General features: G+C 35.1%; 1 protein-coding gene across 1 annotated transcript; it reads left to right on the forward strand.

Annotated features, from left to right (window-relative positions):
* Positions 1-3,184: 3,184 nt before the first annotated feature.
* LOC134793346 (proton-coupled folate transporter-like) lies at positions 3,185-19,205 on the forward strand. The gene is made up of 7 exons (XM_063764896.1): positions 3,185-4,378; positions 9,770-9,923; positions 11,894-11,995; positions 12,854-12,991; positions 13,554-13,637; positions 14,237-14,393; positions 17,837-19,205. The coding sequence occupies exons 1-7, from the start codon at positions 3,572-3,574 to the stop codon at positions 17,991-17,993; spliced, it is 1,599 nt and encodes a 532-aa protein (XP_063620966.1). The 5' UTR covers positions 3,185-3,571; the 3' UTR covers positions 17,994-19,205.
* Positions 19,206-19,403: the final 198 nt, after the last annotated feature.

Below are 19,403 nucleotides of genomic sequence, written 5' to 3' on the forward strand. Positions count from 1 at the left end.
TGGAACACATCAATCAATTTTAATTCCCTTGATATTCAAGTGATTCTAATAAACTTGCTTTACATATATTGTAGGTACCCCAGAAATTTCGTAAATTATGAGTATTATGACATATATAGCTGAAATGAACATTTTCTGAGCGCCTAAAGAGGCACATCATGAGATTAATGAGTACCTATAGTTGCCAAACATCAATTATATTTTGGTAGACAGTGCCACTTCTGTATGAAGGTACTTTTATATATTTTATAGCCTTGGCCAATAATAGATAGACGGAAACACGTAATAAACGCATTCAGACGTGCAGACAGCGAAAGATTACAGGTATCAAGTAATCATACATTGTTATTTACTGCTGTAATTTACACAATAATACATTTTACAGTCATAAAATAATTATGGTTTCTACAGATCCCTATCAATTCAGATGCACACTCTTGTAAATACAATTAAGTATATTATTTACAGTACAGAGGCGGTTTTCATATATTTCGTATTTCTTCCTTGCTGTAACAACACACGAGTCAGTGGCATACCTATTATAAATATTAAGGTAGAAAATTATTAATATTACCTTATGTTTTTTTCAGCAGCAAAAATAACTGCGGTCTACGTTTTTGTAATAATTTTTGATGCTTTATTTCGTACACGGTGGTACATTTATTTATTTAAATATACCTACCTAGTCAACATCGCTAATTTCTCTTTTATGAAACAAAAAATAATCAAACGAATAAAATGTATTCCAAACAGCAAACGAGAAAAGACATAAAGGTTACATCCAGATGGCAACTGCAGCTGCATTACTGTTGCGATGGTAGCTACTGAGGGCCTACCGCGAACCACGTTCGACGTGTTGCCTCCCCTGTCACACTTACGTACGAATTTACAAGAGCGACAGAGAGGCAATATACGGCTTGGTGGTTCGCGGTAGGCCTTCTGTTGCGGCTTGGTAAAATGCCGAGTTCATCGCCGCTTTACTGCCGCGATTAAAACGTTCAATACCGCACTCATTTTATCAACTAAATTGACAGTGATAGTGCCCACGACAATGCTGCAGCAATCAAGGATCAAGGATGACTCACGCTAGACCGGGCCGTGCCCGGGCCGAGTCGTCCGACATGTTATTTTCTATGGCGGCTGATCGGTTATCACGTGGTGCTTTCCATAGAAAATGAAGCCCGGTCTGGCGTGACTCATCTTTAATGCTCTAAAAGTAATGCACACTAACCATACTCATACTCATAAGATACCTACATATTATACATGTTTATTTCTAGAATAGCTGCCACGAGACACGCTTTATTGACCGAGACCTATAATAGTACAACGAGTTGATTTCGCATACAAAAGATCCCACACAAAGGAATAGATTATTTGACTGCTTTACGACAATTGGACCAACCATCGCATATTACAGACCACACAATCAGTGAGAATGACATTGCCATTGACAGTGTAGGGATTTTCAAATTACATATTGAGTGGAGCAGTACGGATATGATGGTCGTTTTTGTCTACGTGATAAAACGGTGTCCGTCTCTTTCTACCCCGCGGAGTTAAAAAGTGACAGTTATTTTATCACGTGGATAATACGCCTGCTGGGACAGAATAGACAAAGCTCTTAGTACGAATTTGCCTTCAAAAAACGGTCCACATGACAAACATTATTCTGACTATCACTGACAGTTATCCCTTCTCCATAAATATATCTACCCCGCCCGCAGCTTTCGATATTACCCAACATACAATTTTATTTCCCATTGTTAAAAAAAGTTACATTGCGCACTAAAAGTTTTGACTGGCTCTAATAAAATTCTATACCTATGTCAAACATCTTGCGCGGTATAACAATATTTGACCTATTCAAGCTGCACGCAGTACGTGGCACGTGGAGTCATTTTTGAGCTCATATTCTATAGTTATTCTAATTACCTAATTAGAGTGGAGGAAACGAGAGGAGTCCTTTGCCCAGCAACAGGATACTAAAATAGGGCTAGTAAAAAAAACGATTGACAAGAAGTAACAGGTAAAATATGATGTGTCGTATATCATGTCGACATCTATTCCATTAACTATTTTCTATTTTTTTAAATATGTATTAAACTAAACTAAACTAATGGTGTCAAATCAATATAATATTGCAAATGTTCTAATGCTGTTCCTGCCTGTTCGGCTGGCTTGCGCTTTGTTACCAGTTGCAACTACAATACAGGCCATGATACGAACGTTTTAGTTGGATGCACAGTTTAATGATATGCAATGAGACAGCAACGGTCAGGAATGCAGTCGCAACTGGCATGCGCAGTTACACGGTTGAGAAACTTGTCATTATAGTGAGTAACGTAGAAATGTAACAAAAAATATGTCGCAAAACAGTCTAACTAACCATCATTTTATTTTCTTCCTAAATAGTTAGGGAGTAAAGAGGAGGCAGCATCGAATTTTAACTCTTCTTTTTTTGTGATAGAACCTAAATAAACACCCCTATAACGAGTAACGAGTTGGCACCAATAATGAGACGTAAACATCAAATCCTATAATAAGTATTTAACACCCGTTCGTCCGTCCACCCACAAGATGGACAGACGACCTTGTTAAGGTCGCCGGAAGACGCTGGATGCGGGTCGCTTCCAACCGGTACGTATGGAGGTCCAAGGGGGAGGCCTATGTTCAGCAGTGGACGTCTTATGGCTGAGATGATGATGATGATGATGACCCGTTCATAAACACTGGCAACATTTTACCATCATCTAGAGTCAGAGAAAACATAAAATCCGAATAGGACTTGACAAGAGACGAGGAGTACAAGGAATTGGTGGTGCCGTTACCATAAGTCTGACGAAGTCTCAGAAACAACATACCTTGTTTTCTTATATGGACCATCTCATTAACTAATTGGATCGCAGTTTACAGTTCTTAATAACAAAAATACCTTTAATCGCTTATTTTTGGCCTAATTATAGAAAATGCTAAATTAAGAACAACGTGAATTTTGTAAACAACATACTACATACAAACAGCAACACTCTTTACTGTCAATCGGTGGACCTTATACCTTATGTAATAAGGTCCATCACTGGATGTGACAGTTGACAGTGTGGGCGATGGTACTCGTATAGAATTTGTGTGCGATTAGATTAGCGGTACTAATTTGACTTTTTTTTTGTTTCAGATAATATATAATATTAACATGTAGTTCATTCTACAAGGAAAGCTAATATTATAATAACAAAACAAACAACACTCCACTACTTGGCAAATACTAATAAACACGTGTTTCCATTATCTAATGAAAGAAAATGCTGCAATTTGTTGTTAAATACAAAGGGTAACATTATCAACAGAAAGGTACTCGCACATCGCAATAAAGCGTTCATAATTATCATTAGTAAGTAGCGTACGAGTATTTGTAAAACAAATCTTGCTATCAAAGGGAGAACTATAATTATCACCGACTTGAGTACCTAATTGATATCGAACTAGCTAATCAGTCAATAATGTGCCGGCACACAATACAACACTCGAAAGAGTAGTGATAGATAAGCAGTTCATAACATACCACAACACGATGGCAGAAGAAAAGAATAAATCTACAGAAAAATTAGAAGATGATCCATTACGACAGCCAAAAAATGAACAGTTCAAAGAAAAAACATTTCAAGAAAAGCTTGCATATATTAAAGACAACATAACAGTTGAACCTATGTTAGCAGGACTTATTATACCAAGCGTGATCTCCAGGTTTGCAATGGGAAATTTTAATTTAGACAAAGCTTGCAGAGTCAACAAAGGGTTCGGTGACGAAATCTGTGACGCGCTGATAAAGAAAACCAGCAATAACTACACATTTTACGAACAAGAGGTACAGAAACTGATCTCGTCTATCGACATTTGGAGAGGACTGGTGCAAACAGCGATTCCGTGTATGATCATAATATTTTTAGGAGCCTGGAGTGACAGAACAGGAAAACGGAAAATATGTATATTGCTCCCCATTCTCGGAGAAATACTGACGTCTATCAGCAACCTGATCAATGTATACTTCTTCTACGAAATCCCGGTTGAAATTACTGTGTTGATGGAAACTATATTCCCCGCATTTACCGGGAGTTGGGTGACTATGTTTCTTGGCGTATTCAGTTATATCAGTGACATCACTTCAGTGGAAACGAGGACTTTTCGAGTGGGTCTTGTTAACTTCTGTATGACAGCTGGTCTCCCTCTTGGGATCGGTATAAGTGGATACCTATTGAAGAACATGGGATACTACGGTATTTTCAGTGTGACTTTGGTGGCGTTCATTGTAATTCTTGCATACGGATGTATTTGCTTGAAAGAGCCCGAACAGTGGTTACGAGACAAAGGCCTTCCTGTGGTAAGTGATGTTGCATATACCTTACCTACATTCATTATCTACATAATGACCCAAAATACGTTGACAAAGATTTTATAAAAGATAGGAAGGACTTTCCTGGTGGGAACCCACATAATTGTTTACACTCCCTAAAAATCAATTTATGCTTAAAGTACTTTATGTTCTCAAAAGAAATTGTAGGTACATTTCACTTCATGAGAATACAGCATCGCAAGTTATACAAAACAAACAAAAACCAAAAACAATAACAAATTAAATTAAATTAAGACTTTTTGTCACAATAACAAGTAGCAGGTAGCATTATAAAACTCCAGAAACTTACACGTAAAATGCAGAACAAGTTCATTTTAAAGAATAATTAATACAATACATGTTAAAAACAGAACGATCTTAATCAATTTCGGTAATTTATTGTAAAATTGTGCCCCTTCAAAACAGATATTTTTGACGTAATAACGTCTTATAAATCGATGAACACCGGTAGCATCAAAGAGCATATAATCACTACGTGGTAGCATGTACGAAAAAGTGTCACGTTGTGGACAGATCTCCATGGTAACGTTACGGCCACGTTTTCTTATGACGTTGTCACGTTTTAAAGTTTAATTGAGAGTGGATTTTTTTATTTACAGTTTTGTTAATTAATATGCATGTATGATTAAAGTACATACAGTTGACTTAGATTCATAATTTTAGTTTCAGAGTAGATCAATTTAATATTGATCCTAGGCAGTTTTTTACCCACTAGTACCTTAAACTACTGTTATTTAAGTACCTAAACACAATACAGGCGCATAATGCGATTATGGCCGAATTTAATGAGGGTTTAGTAGGGATATCTTTAACAATTGGAGGTATTAACGGTAATTAAATTAAATTACTTACTATCAATAATCTATACCTACGATAATGACGTCTAGAGGACACTATAAGCATAAGTGACTGATTTTTATTGTTTTCTTAAAACAACAATAGAAATAATTTTATAAGGTGACAGTGTTTTTTTTGTTGGGAATTGGGATATGTTTTGGAGATTTCTTCTTCACATGGACTTATTTCTGCCGTCCTAGTCTAAAAGGCAGTTTTTCGACAAAAGCTAGTTTCGAGATAATCGCAAAAAACCAACCCAAACATCTTTCTTGAATTTCTACGAAACGGAAAAACTTTTTCCATTTTTTCTTTTTGTATGTGGTAGGTATATATATGTACTTATTTTAGGTATTTATGGTATGTTTCTAAACAGCTCAGTTTTTTTTAATTTTATAAAAAACACTTTAGATTAGTATTAAGCTTAAAAATGTGTAGGTCGTACTAGTCAAGAAGGCGGTAAACATGCGTTATGCGGCGTTCTAACTTAGTTACGAAGTAGAAACTAGGTAAAAACGCCGTATATGTCACATGCTGCCTTTTTGCTTAGTAACAATGAATAATTCCCAATTGAAATCCTAAGTTAAAAGAACTTATAGCAGCTATTCGGCCTTTTTGGTTAGTATACTAGGAAAAATTAAGATTTTGTCCAGATTTTCGACTAGCGTGCTAGTGTAAAAAAACGTATACCACCAAAAACACCGAATATACGGTTTTATAGATTAGTATTTATGGAAAAAATGGGAATAAAAAATAGACACGTAGTTTAAATGTTTATTTATATACGAACAAAAAACGCCATACTACTAGGCTATTATTAAAAAAACGAGATCCAGCGATTACTTTTTGGATTATAATCTTAATTACCATACAAAATTAACACATAAATTGGGTTATTCCCACTAGTTACCATCAAGTTGTTACCAGTGGTAACTAATGGGATTTGTTTCCCAGTAGTTACCACTGGTAAAAGGTGGGATTTTTTCCCCAGTAGTTACTACAATTTTGTTAGGGTTCAATAAAGCCTCTATTTTTATAGTATTCTACTTATACTGTTTTTATTACTATTTAACTATAACAACTTGATGGTAACTAGTGGGAATAACCCGATTTATATGTTAATTTTGTATGGTAATTAAGATTATAATCCAAAAAGTAATCGCTGGACCTCGTTTTTTTAATAAAAGCTTAGTAGTATAGTGTTTTTTGTTCATATAATAAAAGACATTTAAATTGTACTGTAAAAAAATGTTGGTGGTAACTACTAGGGAAAAAATCCCACCATTTACCAGTGGTAACTACTGGAAAAAAACTTCCCAGTAATTACCACAAAACTGAGTTGGTGGTAGCTACTGGGAAGAAAGGTGGGAAATAAATTCCCAGTAGTTACCACTGGTAACAACTTGGTGGTAGATACCTAACTGGTGGGAATAACCCCATAATATGTACATATTTTTAATGTGTACAGTCTTTCTGATTTTATTTGTATCACAGGCTAGATTTACTCGACTCTACTAATGGCATTACATGTACTTCTAATGAGCATGAGCAAAGAAACTTAAAAGAGTCCGCAATAAGCTCAGCTGAATTATTACTTCCCATAAAAACGGAGATTCGTACTCATTTTAAAACAACGTGTTGGATTGTAATAAATTGCACATACAATAACATAAGGTATATCTATACCAGTTCCTAATTAGTTTATATTCCAACAAAACTAATGAAATAGAGGAAAAATAAGTTTTGTATGAAAAACTTATTATATTCGCTGTATTTTTTTATTATGGTATCTGAAGCTACACATTAATTACAGGCATAGATATACCTTATCCTTTAGTGAGTACAAAGTTTTAGAGCAATCTACCTAATCGTTTTAAAATGAGAGCGTAACTACGTTTGTATGGAGATCCCAGCTTGCTGCTGACTTAAATCTTAGCAACCATCTATCTTTGTAGGTGACCAGTTTTCGCATACACGTAACTCACAATAATACATAATGTTTTACCGAATTCGTGGCATCTCTAATAGTTATTTTACTTTGTTATCAATAGGCATCCAATCATCGAGAGTTTCATCGCACGGTAAGACGTTAGCGAGTTGTGTAGTCTACATTAGCAATAAAATTAAACTCGTATTAATTCCTGCACATACTCTGTCATTTATTTAATTCTAAAACGCATTTTAGCGGTTGTACCTAATTAAAAATCAGATTCAAATTTTAATAAAATTATTTTTCTTATAGATTACAAACTCATAGCTTTTACTATTTTAACATACAACTATTACCTAATACACAAACATACCAACTTATTTTAAGATACATATTGTTTTTTTATAAAACCCACTTAGGTATTTAATGGCCTAATGTACATATAACTCTCAGTTGGTTTTTGGATGGACCCAGGTTCCATACAAAGATGCCCATGGTCCTTTGTCCTGGTTATCTAAATACTTAGGCGGAATATGTTATTTTGTCCATAAGAATTCTCATTAAATTTCCCTTTAAAACATTTTTCAATAAGATTTAAACTCTTCGTAATGTCAAATACCTACTTGGCTTATAGGGAATTTTACCCGATACAATTAGCTCTAATATAAATTTGATTTTATTTAAATAAAAGCAGTCAAACCGTCGAATGAAAAAATAAAACATAAACAACGTTTGTTGTAGAAAAGTACGTATGAACAATTTCATCATCACAAACTACGCTAGAAAGACGTATTTGCTGTCGAGCGTAAGTATTTGCGAGGCAATTTTAAAGTATATACCTTGATAAAAATGATAATACTCGAAAGTACTGATTGTAAACTCTACATATTATTGATAACATATGATGGTAATGCAATAATAAAGTATTTTTCTTACTTTGGCGTTCGGTCAATATTTCGCGCGCAAAATGCCACCTCCGCTCGCATACCGGCAGCCACAAGCCTGCGCTTGCGGCTGACGGCTTTTACTTAGCATAAGGGTGTCTTTCGGCGCGCGGGGAGCATGACGAAGGTTGGAGCATATACTGCGTTATAGACTAGTTAGACGCACTTTCAACCATTATAAAAGTTTGTTTGCGTTTAATACGACGTCCATACAAAATAAGAAGAACGTATAACATTTATACGTTTCTAAAGACTATTATGGTGACGTAAAAAAGTTAAGTGATACTAGGCTTAAAAGACGTATGAGACATTGAAACAAAAAAAAATACTATACGATTTTTTAGACTAGTATCAGATCTAAAATTTTGCTAAAGATCCTAATCTTAAAGCGCGTATAGCGTCTTTTACGTATTTTTAGCCTAGTTTTTGGCTTATACGTTATTTTAGGCTAGACATGGTGGATAAGATTTTACGCAAACCAGAGCGTAAAAAAACGTATAGCTGCATATACGTTGTTTTAGCCTGGCTTTGTCAAATAGTCGCTTTTTAGACTAGGAACGCTTAGACAATTAGTGCAAATATGGTCTTTTTACGATATTTTTCTCGAAAACTAAGCCACTTATCGGAAAACGGGCCAAAGTGGTTGATGCATCTCGATCTCTACATTACGAATATCACAAAAAGTCCATTTTGGCAAAATGTCGAAAAACTGCCTTTTAGCTTAGGAGGGCAGATTTGTCCTATGTTTGAATTACACGGTTATTCGGCCAATGGAACAAGATTTTATAACTTTGGAATTGGAACTATTTAATTGCCTGAACGTCTTAATCGCGTTGTTTTATCCGACTTCTAAAAAAAGGAGGAGGTTATCGATTCGACCATATTCAGACTGATTGGGAAAAGTATTTTTTTGTTTAAATGTATATAGTTCCAGATTGTTGCTAGCTAATATTAAAGGGATGTTACCCATGTTATTTTTTTTTTATCATTTATTTACATACAAAATATATACAGTGGTACTACTAAACGAAATTAATAACTAGCTTAAATCTAAAATAGGCCCTTGAGACATTATACCCATGTTATTTTATATTTTTGTTCAAGTTTTTTAAGCACAATATGGGCTATATGTTAGGAATAAACGTAACAGTTTCCAATCAAATTTGAGGAAATAAACAATTGTCATAAACGATTATTTACTTTAGATAGCTACATTTGTCTGTTACGCCAGTGACTTGCACGTGTGTTGTCTAATGACGTAATGACATTAGATTGATAATTTTGTTTATTATTTCCTAATATATTTAATATAATTTCATATTATTGGCGCCTTTTGATTCATAACGTATTCGAAAAAAAAAACAAATAATTAGTCGGATTTTAGTCAAAATTAGAAAAATACGAGACAGATGTGGTCCTATGCTAAATCACACAATATTTTAATCGTTATATTGACACCAGTAGGGGAGTTATGGGACTATTGGGCAGTCAGAAGGCCCTGATTTACTGATTTTGATTGAATCGTACTGATTTACAAGGGGGTGCCCGAGCCTCCCGACTGCCCAATGGTCCTGCTTGGTAAAAGTTAGTTGAGTAAAAATGTACACATAGGTAACTCGTTTTAAACTCCATTTTTCTTATTTCCAACAGATTGAACGAGAAAAGCAAGGACACGTGTCTTTCTTCGATGTAACGCATGTTTCTGACACAGTGGTTGTGGCCTATCGGCAACGCGAAAGCAACGGAAGAACGAAAGTTCTACTCACTCTGTTCTGCGTATTCATACTTTACGGACCTAGCATGTGTAAGTAAAATCATTAAAATAATAATTTTGTGAGTTCATAAGTTGAGTGAATGAGCGACAAACAAGTAGTTTATTTATATAGGTAACACTTATTTATTTTAAATCAGGGAAGGCCTATATTACAAATACCTTACAGACTAATATATATATGCATTATACATGTTTACGTGCATGCTACTATATTCTTAGTTACTACTCTCAATTAATTTATTCTTATTCTTATTATTCGTATGTAAATTCGGGAATATTCTTAATTTTCAAGCCGCACAATATACGGAGCCCTCATAGCTGAATTGATACGGTAACACCTCCAGAACCAAGAGCCTGGTTTTGATTTAATACTTCTTTTGATCTTGTTTTGATACGATCGATACCTAGAAGATCGCTTACGCTGCACGCTGATTGGTGCAAGCAAAATGGAGTGAATGCCGTGCGTGAGAAGCGCACCAACCACCATGCAGATCGTCAAGGTCGTATCAAAACAAGGTCATATTTTAATTTTTAATACAGTTGCTCAAAAAGTGCTACTTTACGTAGCTGTTTAGCGTTCGCAAAGCTGGTTTTTGCGAACTAGTGCTTTTTACTTTTCCAGCTTTTTTAAATTTATGAAATGAAATGAAATTAAAGAAAGAATGAAATGAAAAGAATTTATTTGACACAACAATCTTAAGTATAACAGATATTAAATACCTATAAGACATGGTTTTGTAACTTGTTGTCTCAAAGAGGATACCACTCAGCATGTGTCGGAGCACATAGTGCAACGACGCTGATTTTCAGTGGTTCCTTAAACTTAAAACTTAATCCTTAAATTTAGAAATTTAATTCTGACCGTAATCGATACGTCCACACCAAAGAGTTTTTGGATGTTCTAAAACTTTATATAATTTTTAGGGTTCCGTACCCAAAAGGTAAAACGGGACCCTATTACTAAGACTTCGCTGTCCGTCCGTCCGTCCGTCCGTCCGTCCGTCTGTCTGTCACCAGGCTGTATCTCACGAACCGCGATAGCTAGACAGTTATAATTTTCACAGATGATGTATTTCTGTTGCCGCTATAACAACAAATACTAAAAACAGAATAAAATAAAGATTTTAATGGGGCTCCCATACAACAAACGTGAGATTTTTGATCAAAGTTAAGCAACGTCGGGCGTGGTCAGTACTTGGATGGGTGACCGTTATTTTTTTGCATTTTTTTTTTCATTATGGTACGGAACCCTTCGTGCGCGAGTCCGACTCGCACTTGCCCGGTTTTTATTTTGCCATTAAACATTTATTACGCACAAAAATTATTGTTACAAGATATAAAGTAACTATTTATTAGTTATTATATAAATAAAAAGTTTCACTAAAACACTTTTTTACTATTTGGCTGAATGGAACTACCATTGCCACGTTGGCTGTCGTTAACAGAAAAAATGAAAAAATAAAAAGTAAAACTGGCGCCCGCCATTTTCACTTATAATTTAGCTGTATCAAAATAATTAACTTAAATTGGAACTGTAAGAGTGTTTTTGTATGAAATGAGTTAATGTAATTAATTTTTGCATAGTACCTAAATCAACGCTGAACGTAGTTTATAGTGCTGTATAATATACAATATCATTAAAGTTCAAGGGAAAATTCGTAACTGTAGGTAAGTGTAATACTCATGTAACCAATATTTGTTTTATTTTGATTTTTTCGCAAATGTATTAAAAAACTTCGTTCACTGTAAGTACGTGTGGAAGTGTTATTATTTACTTGTCCCATATTTTTTATTCGCCTACGGCTCATAAAAGACATCTCGGGACTCGTAAATAATAACACACTTTCCACACTTGCATTGAAATCTTGCGTTGCTAATTCCCTGTTTTTCGCACTTGTATCGTAATGTACTATAATATTGTAGCACGTTGGCCCATAGAACGTATATGTGTACAACTATATTTTTATTGAAACTAATGATGATACATTTCTTGTTTTCAGCGGAACACTCGGTATTTTACCTGTACTTGAGAAACCAACTCAACTGGGACATGGTGAAATACGGGGTCTTCACCAGCTACTCCATCGTGTTGCATTCTATTGGTTAGTATAATCTCACTCACTTCAATACTTGAATTAAGGAGCATACCATAATTTGATAACATATGTGGCTTTCCATCAGGGAAGGATCCTTATGCTCCATGTACACCATTATCTAATGGAAAGGTTTCTTAAGGTGGTATTCCACCTGTCCAATTTCTTTGTCCAATGTCAGTGCGTCTCACTCTCTCATTAAAGCAAAATGTGAGATGCAATTGCACACATTGGACAAAGAAATTGGATAGGTGGAATATCACCCTTATACACATAAAGCTTAGGGACCCTTCTCTGATGGAAAGCCACATATAAAATTACTAATGAAATTACCGATGACTCAGGAACAAATATCTCATTGCACAAATAAATGCCCTTACCAGGATTTGAACCTGGTACCATCGGCTTCATAGGATGGTCACTACATCACTACTCACAGGTCACCCACTAGGCCAGCCAGACACAAACGGGTCTACCGCAATATAATTTCATTGCTTTTACCTTAAATTCCGACGTTTCAGCTGAGTTGCATCAGCTGTGGTCACGGAAAGACTGACGTCCCAGCAAATATCAACGGAGATATAAATAAAACAACATTAATCTACCCGAAATTAGTTTATAAAAATGTTCAGGGTAGACAAATAAATTGCCGATACCCGTTAAAGTTTAAGCTGAAACGTCGGAATTTAAGGTAAAAACAATGAAATTATATTGCGGTAGACCCGTTTGTGTAATTAAATATGAGTACAAAACGCGAGAGTTTAAAGTGTTATATAGAAAGGAAGTAGACCGACTCCAAAGGTCGATTTGAATAATAAGTATATGTGAATCGTATAGGTATAAACAGTACCTGTTTATTGTTCCCAGGTGCAATGTTCACAATAACAGTACTCAGCAAGAAGCTTCAGGTCGAAGACTCGTTGCTCTGCAACATCTCCATCATGAGCAAGTTCGTCGGCTCCATTTGGGTTGCTTTCGTAACTACTGATATCGAGATGTATCTGGGTAAATAAAATAATAGTACATTACTATTATATAGAGGCCGGGAAACGAAGGGTTGCAGGTCAATTAGACATAGACGGCCGAGCGTAGAAGGTCGGATAGGCATACGCGGCCGGAAACCCCGTTTCTCCTCCGAGATTTAGTGCTTTTCTCAAACATGCAATGAAATATCCAGAAAAACTATCTAAAAATTGAATTTAGCGCAGAGCAAGTACCAGGGCCTTACAAATTAAAGATATCTTATTGATACGGTTTTAACACCCCCTGGCACTGATTAAAATAACCGACTTGGTTTCACATTACATCTCAACACTTTTTTGTAGTAAAAGCGTTGCGAGACTTGCACCTTTTTACATGTAATATTTTTGATGGGTTGATTTTTCCCCTTTTACTAAGTTTTTCTCTCTTTTCTACATATTGGAAAAAACCGTTCTATAGTTTTGAAACCTTGTCTGGTCTTTCATTTTTTTTTGCTATCATGATAATCGGCTTTATATGTCTAGACATAATGTGCTTTAAGCATTTTTTTATAAAATCTTAAATTAAGTGCTTAATTCTGTTACAGTTCCTGTCGTCGAGTTTTTCAACGCGACTACCTTCACATCGCTGCGGTCCATTATTTCGAAATTGGTGGAAAAAGATGAGACAGGTATACATACAATACAAATGTTCATATCATATTCCTATTGCGGGAGCAGCGACCTCGTTCTTTCGATAAACTGAGCTTATTCTATACCCCTAGTTTATGAAGCCTGCTCTTTTCCCAGGTTACAAGTTTCCTTTCATTTTGAGGGCAAAGTAATGGTTTTAGTCGCGAAATATCTTTTGTTTTCGTTTTCATACTACACTCGGTCTGGGATATCTTAAGGTTGGCACAAGGATCCATAGTGCAAAGTGGCGTCGCCTGATACAAAATTACAAGATACCTACCAGTGGGTATACCAATTATTTTCAAAGTAATAGTTAACAAATAATTAATAGAATCAGGCGTTACTTTGCGGAAATCCCCCAAGTAATGCCTTGTTGTACCTAAAATACGTACTTTTATAGTTTTATGTTCTTTGTAGGTAGATGCCTGGAGGCCTATACGAATTTGAAAAACCCAACTTGTTTGTTAACCTTACACAACTCGCAAGGCATCTCGAACCAACCAACAAGCGCAACCGATTTCGTATTTATTTACAAAATGCTGAGCTTCCTTACTGTTTAGACTTTGCTATAGTCGTAAAAACTTATTTTATCTTCCAGCGAAAGTAAACTCGCTGTTCTCCCTCACGGAAACAGTAGCCGCGCTGGTGTTCCACCCGCTCTACACGTGGATCTACATGCGGACTCTGAACGTGTTCCCTGGAACCGTCTTTATCATGAGTGCTGCGTTCATCATACCAGCCGTTATCGTGCTGCTGTAAGTATTTTGTTCTATTTTCTAATGGAGCCTTCTGTATTCCACGTCGATGTTCTTGCGGACTCTGAACGTGTTTCCTGGAACAGTCTTCATCATGTGTGAGGCGTTCATCATACCAGCCGTTATCGTGCTGCTGTAAGCGTTTTGTTACATTTTCTAACGGAGTCTTCTGTATCCACGTGGATCTACATGCGCACCCTCAACATATTCCTAGGAACAGTCTTCACCGTGAGTGTGACGTTCATCATACCAGCCGTTATCGTGCTGCTGTAAGTGTTTTGTTACATTTTCTAACGAAGTCTTTTGTAAGAGTATTCCACGTGGATCTACATGCGCACCCTCAACATGTTCCTAGGAACAGTCTTCACCATGAGTGTGACGTTCATCATACCAGCCGTTATCGTGCTGCTGTAAGTGTTATGTTCCATATTCTAATATAGTCGTCTGTAAGAGTATTCCACGTGGATCTACATGCGGACTCTGAACGTGTTCCCTGGAACCGTCTTTATCATGAGTGCTGCGTTCATCATACCAGCCGTTATCGTGCTGCTGTAAGTGTTATGTTCATATTCTAATATAATCGTCTGTAAGAGTCTTCCACGTGGATCTACATGCGGACTCTGAACGTGTTCCCTGGAACCGTCTTTATCATGAGTGCTGCGTTCATCATACCAGCCGTTATCGTGGTGCTGTAAGTGTTCTGTTCCATTTTCTAATATAGTCGTCTGTAAGAACACGTGGATGTTCTTGCGAACCTCAACATGCTCCTAGGAACCGTCTTCATCATGAGTAGGTACACCGTTTATCATACCAGTCGTGTTGCTGTATGTTTAATTTTTATTTCATTTTCTAAAGTAATATTTTTGCGGTTCCTGCAGGAAAATGTAGGCAATTATTTGCTTTTAAAAATGTTTTTTGAATAAACCAAATAATAAAAACAAATAATAAAAAACATTTTTAAAAGCAAATAATTGCCTACATTTTCCTGCAGGAACCGCAAAAATATTACTTTAGAAAATGAAATAAAAATTAAACATACAGCAGCCACTTTTATGACAAGTATAAAAATATTAATATCGTGCGCGACGTGCGGGCTAAATTATAAGTAATCATTCAGGTTATCAAGGTAGTGACAGGCCTTGATCTAATCATTATCTATGGGTAATTTAAATTCATTATCAGTACGTCACTCTATAATTATCAATTTTACGTTAGACAAATAAAAACACACTATTAACGGCTACGTTTGGATGCCAATTGGGTTATTTCACACTGTGCACGAAATAAAACACCAGATAATTATTAAAAAAACATAGATAGCAGATATTTTTGACCACAATTTCTATATAATAAATCGGATTGAAATATAAAAATTTGGTGAGTTGACCGTGACGTCACTATACACGTTTTCATATTATATTCACATAAATTCCATATTAACAAATCGTTTTGACAGTTCTAAAAAAGAAGCTGATTTGACTAGTAGAAAAGTAGCCAATTGCATTACTGTTGCGGCGTCGTTGTTACCGCCGCTGTACCAATCTGTCAATTTCTTTGATAAAATGAGTGACGGAATGAACGTCATAATTCATAATCGCGGCAGTAATGCGGCGGCGAATGTCACTCAATTTATCAAGGAAATTGACAAGTACAGCGGCCGCAACAACGACCCTGAGTATTATGGATGGCTTTATCCACGTGATAAAATAACTGTCACTTTTTAACACCGTGGGATAGAAAGTAACGGACACCGTTTTATCACGCTGTCACATAGACAAGAACGACCATCATAATTATCCGTACTACCGCCTTAATTATGTCAAAAAAGTACCGCAAATTATCTTTAAAAATATAACAAAATATACTTTGTATCTAATTCAACTGGTAACAAATTGTATCCAAAATTAGGGAGTCAAGTGACGCGAACATAAGCGTACTTAAAAATGTCTTAAATAAAAATTATCGTGTAACGTTGTAAAAATATTTATAAATTGAAATCAGTTGTTTTTTTCCTTGTACTATCTAGTCCTCAGTTTTAGTTTATTCTAGATATCACGTGTGAGATATAAGACAATTTAATCGTCAACACTTAAACTTCGCCACTTTTAGCAAAAGTGGCTAGTAGGAGCAGTATCTTGAACGAGAAGGTCAGCTTAAAGTAGCTCCAGCGGAAAAGGTAATAATGACTAAATTGGCTTACTAATGATGAAATTGGTTGGAGGACTACTTGACTCCTTTACCGTAGTAGCGCGTAATAGCTTGCTAATAAAATATCAATATGATTGATCGGCATGTCTATTTAAAGTTGTTCCCCCAACTTGCATTTTAGATTTTGGATTTTTTTATTATTTCCACTCAGAATCACGCGCTCTTTCGATCCTAATACGAGAAAAAAAGTGTCCCCAAAATTTCATATAATTGTTTTGTCCGTTTTGTTACGGTCATAGAAGATTGTATTGAAAACCGTAACCAAACGGACCAAAATTTTGAGGACACTTTTTTTCTCATTGTCAGTAAAAATAGAAAATGTTCGTGCTTCTGAGTAGAAATAATATACAAATCCTACTAAATGTTTGGGTAAGATCGGGTCAGGCCAAAATTGGGTAGTTCATATAAATATCCTACTAGACGTTATTTTGATTGATAACGACAAACTTTTCGATGCAATCTTCTAAACTAAAAGCAAATTTTAAAAACAAATGAGCAGGTGAAATTATTTAATAACACGAAGCCGATACATGTACCTATACGAACAATTACATGCCAAATGAACTGAATGACATTATTTAGATGTCATGGTGATATCAATGTATGTTCGAATTGGCCTGATAGTTGATTTCGTAGTATCTAATTGCATGTATAACGAACGCAACCGTTTAGAAAAAACGTTACAAGAACAAATAAAAAAAAACGTATTTTTTTCAAAACTCAACCTATTAATATCAATTGCAACTCATACTTAGAAAAAGTTTCGCTTTATTGTGTTATATTAAGCCGAAATGCAAGACAGGGTCTTTATTCTTGTTAATCCTTTAGTCCGTAGCGGCAACACACTTGCCATCGTACTTGAAACAAGAACGCATCTCTACTAAAAGAATTACGGTTCGAAATCGGATGACTAGAAAGGTATGTCAAATGATAGAATCCATTATGAGGTCCTATTTATATTTAGACCGAAACAGACTTCAACGCATGAGAACAAAGTAAAATCACGTTTTGACGTGATAACGTCTTATAAATCGATTAACACCGGTAGCATGCACGAAAAAGTGTCACGTTGTGGACAGATCTCCATGGTAACGTTGCAGACAGATATCCATGGTAACCTTACGTAATGTAAATGCTTTCTTATGACTTTACAGACAACCATATTTTTTTATGAAATGTAATGTGTTAAATATTCATAGGAAACTCTTACAGTGATATTTTGTTTTTATTTTCAGAATTTTCTATGTCAAGATCAAAACGGAATCTAAGAGTGCAAGAAAAATCGCTTTCGAAGCACAAGAGAAAAGAGATGCTGAAGTGAAAAAAACAGAGCCTCTGGACTTTTTGAGGCCCAATATAGAACCAATTGAAAATGCAGAAGTTATAAAGTAACTCTGGGTTTAACTCACACTCGAAAGAAGTGATTGAGCATAATAATGGACAGTTATGTTTGAATAGCTCTTACCTAAGTATTGATTCTAAACATGTACGCAGATGCAAATGTTAAACTGTCAAGAACATTTTAAATTTGAACATGACGAACGTTTAGGACGTCATATCCTGGAAAATGTGTTCAACCCCAAACAAGTCAAGGGTTAGGTACTCAAAATTTACCTAAGTACACACTGCATAAAAATATGGCATATAGGTATGTTCAGTTTAGGGCTTGATCAACTTTTTTTTCTATAAGACATTTATTTCAGTTTAATTTAAATCAGTATTATATAAGAATTTGTACAAAATAATTCATTAGCTGTAGTACCATTGTTAACCAGAGCATCTGCTGGTCTGCTGTCAAATTTATTTACCAATATTTGAAATATTTAGGGACCTATGGACGAATTGAAACAAGAAGTATGTAATTACCACATAAGAACCTTTATCATTTACCCAATTATTCATTCATTCATCCATTTATTCATACTTACCTGTAACCATGGTGATTTTAAACAACAATAGGTAACTTAATCCTATGGCTTTATTAGTGAAGGAAGCTTCAAGTAACGTAAAACATCTTTGTTACCTTAGAAATAAGGATGTGTGCCGATATATATGGCCCTTTTGGTCGTCATAAGTATGTATTTGATGTTGACTGCAACATGAAAAGTGAAAATAAAATGTATATGTAGGTAGGAATAAAAATGTGAGAATATTATTATTTAAGAATATTTTTTTAATTATTCATTTTTAATCTCGACCTGAATATAAAGTAGAAGAGTTGGCTTCAATTACTTCGAAGACTGATATTGAAAGTATTCAAAAGTATTCTTTGTAGTTTTTTATTGGTTGATTAGAGCATTAGAATATGGATTTCACCCGTCTCACTTTTGTGGTCGAAATAGGTAGCTAATTAGATAATTTTATTGGGTTTTAGGGCCCTGTACTTCTGGCAGAAAACCAGAGATGCCAGCAAAATTAATGTGTTTTTAATAATAATTACAAAATGGTTTCCACAAAAGTGAGGTGGTTAAAAAAAAAAAAAAAAAAAAATTTTGTCACAAAAATGTATGTTATTATGTTATTGTCGTGAGTTAGAAATTAAATGTTTGAGAAACCTTTTTGAAGTTGTCATTCCAATGACCGAAAATACTTTAGTGTCATGAATTTCGTTTTATTTTGCCATACTATCCCAGAAACACAAAGTATCATAACTAGTTATTCGTACTATCCCACTATCTTACTATAATACATTATATTACTTTGCTGCACTTTTGTCCTTTTGTATTCGTAAAAATAAAGTTTAATGTTTCTGACCAGTCGATGCTAATTATATTTCGTCAACTACTTATACATTCCACATCA

This window comes from Cydia splendana, chromosome 9, assembly GCF_910591565.1.
Source record: "Cydia splendana chromosome 9, ilCydSple1.2, whole genome shotgun sequence".
Classification (NCBI taxonomy): domain Eukaryota; kingdom Metazoa; phylum Arthropoda; class Insecta; order Lepidoptera; family Tortricidae; genus Cydia; species Cydia splendana.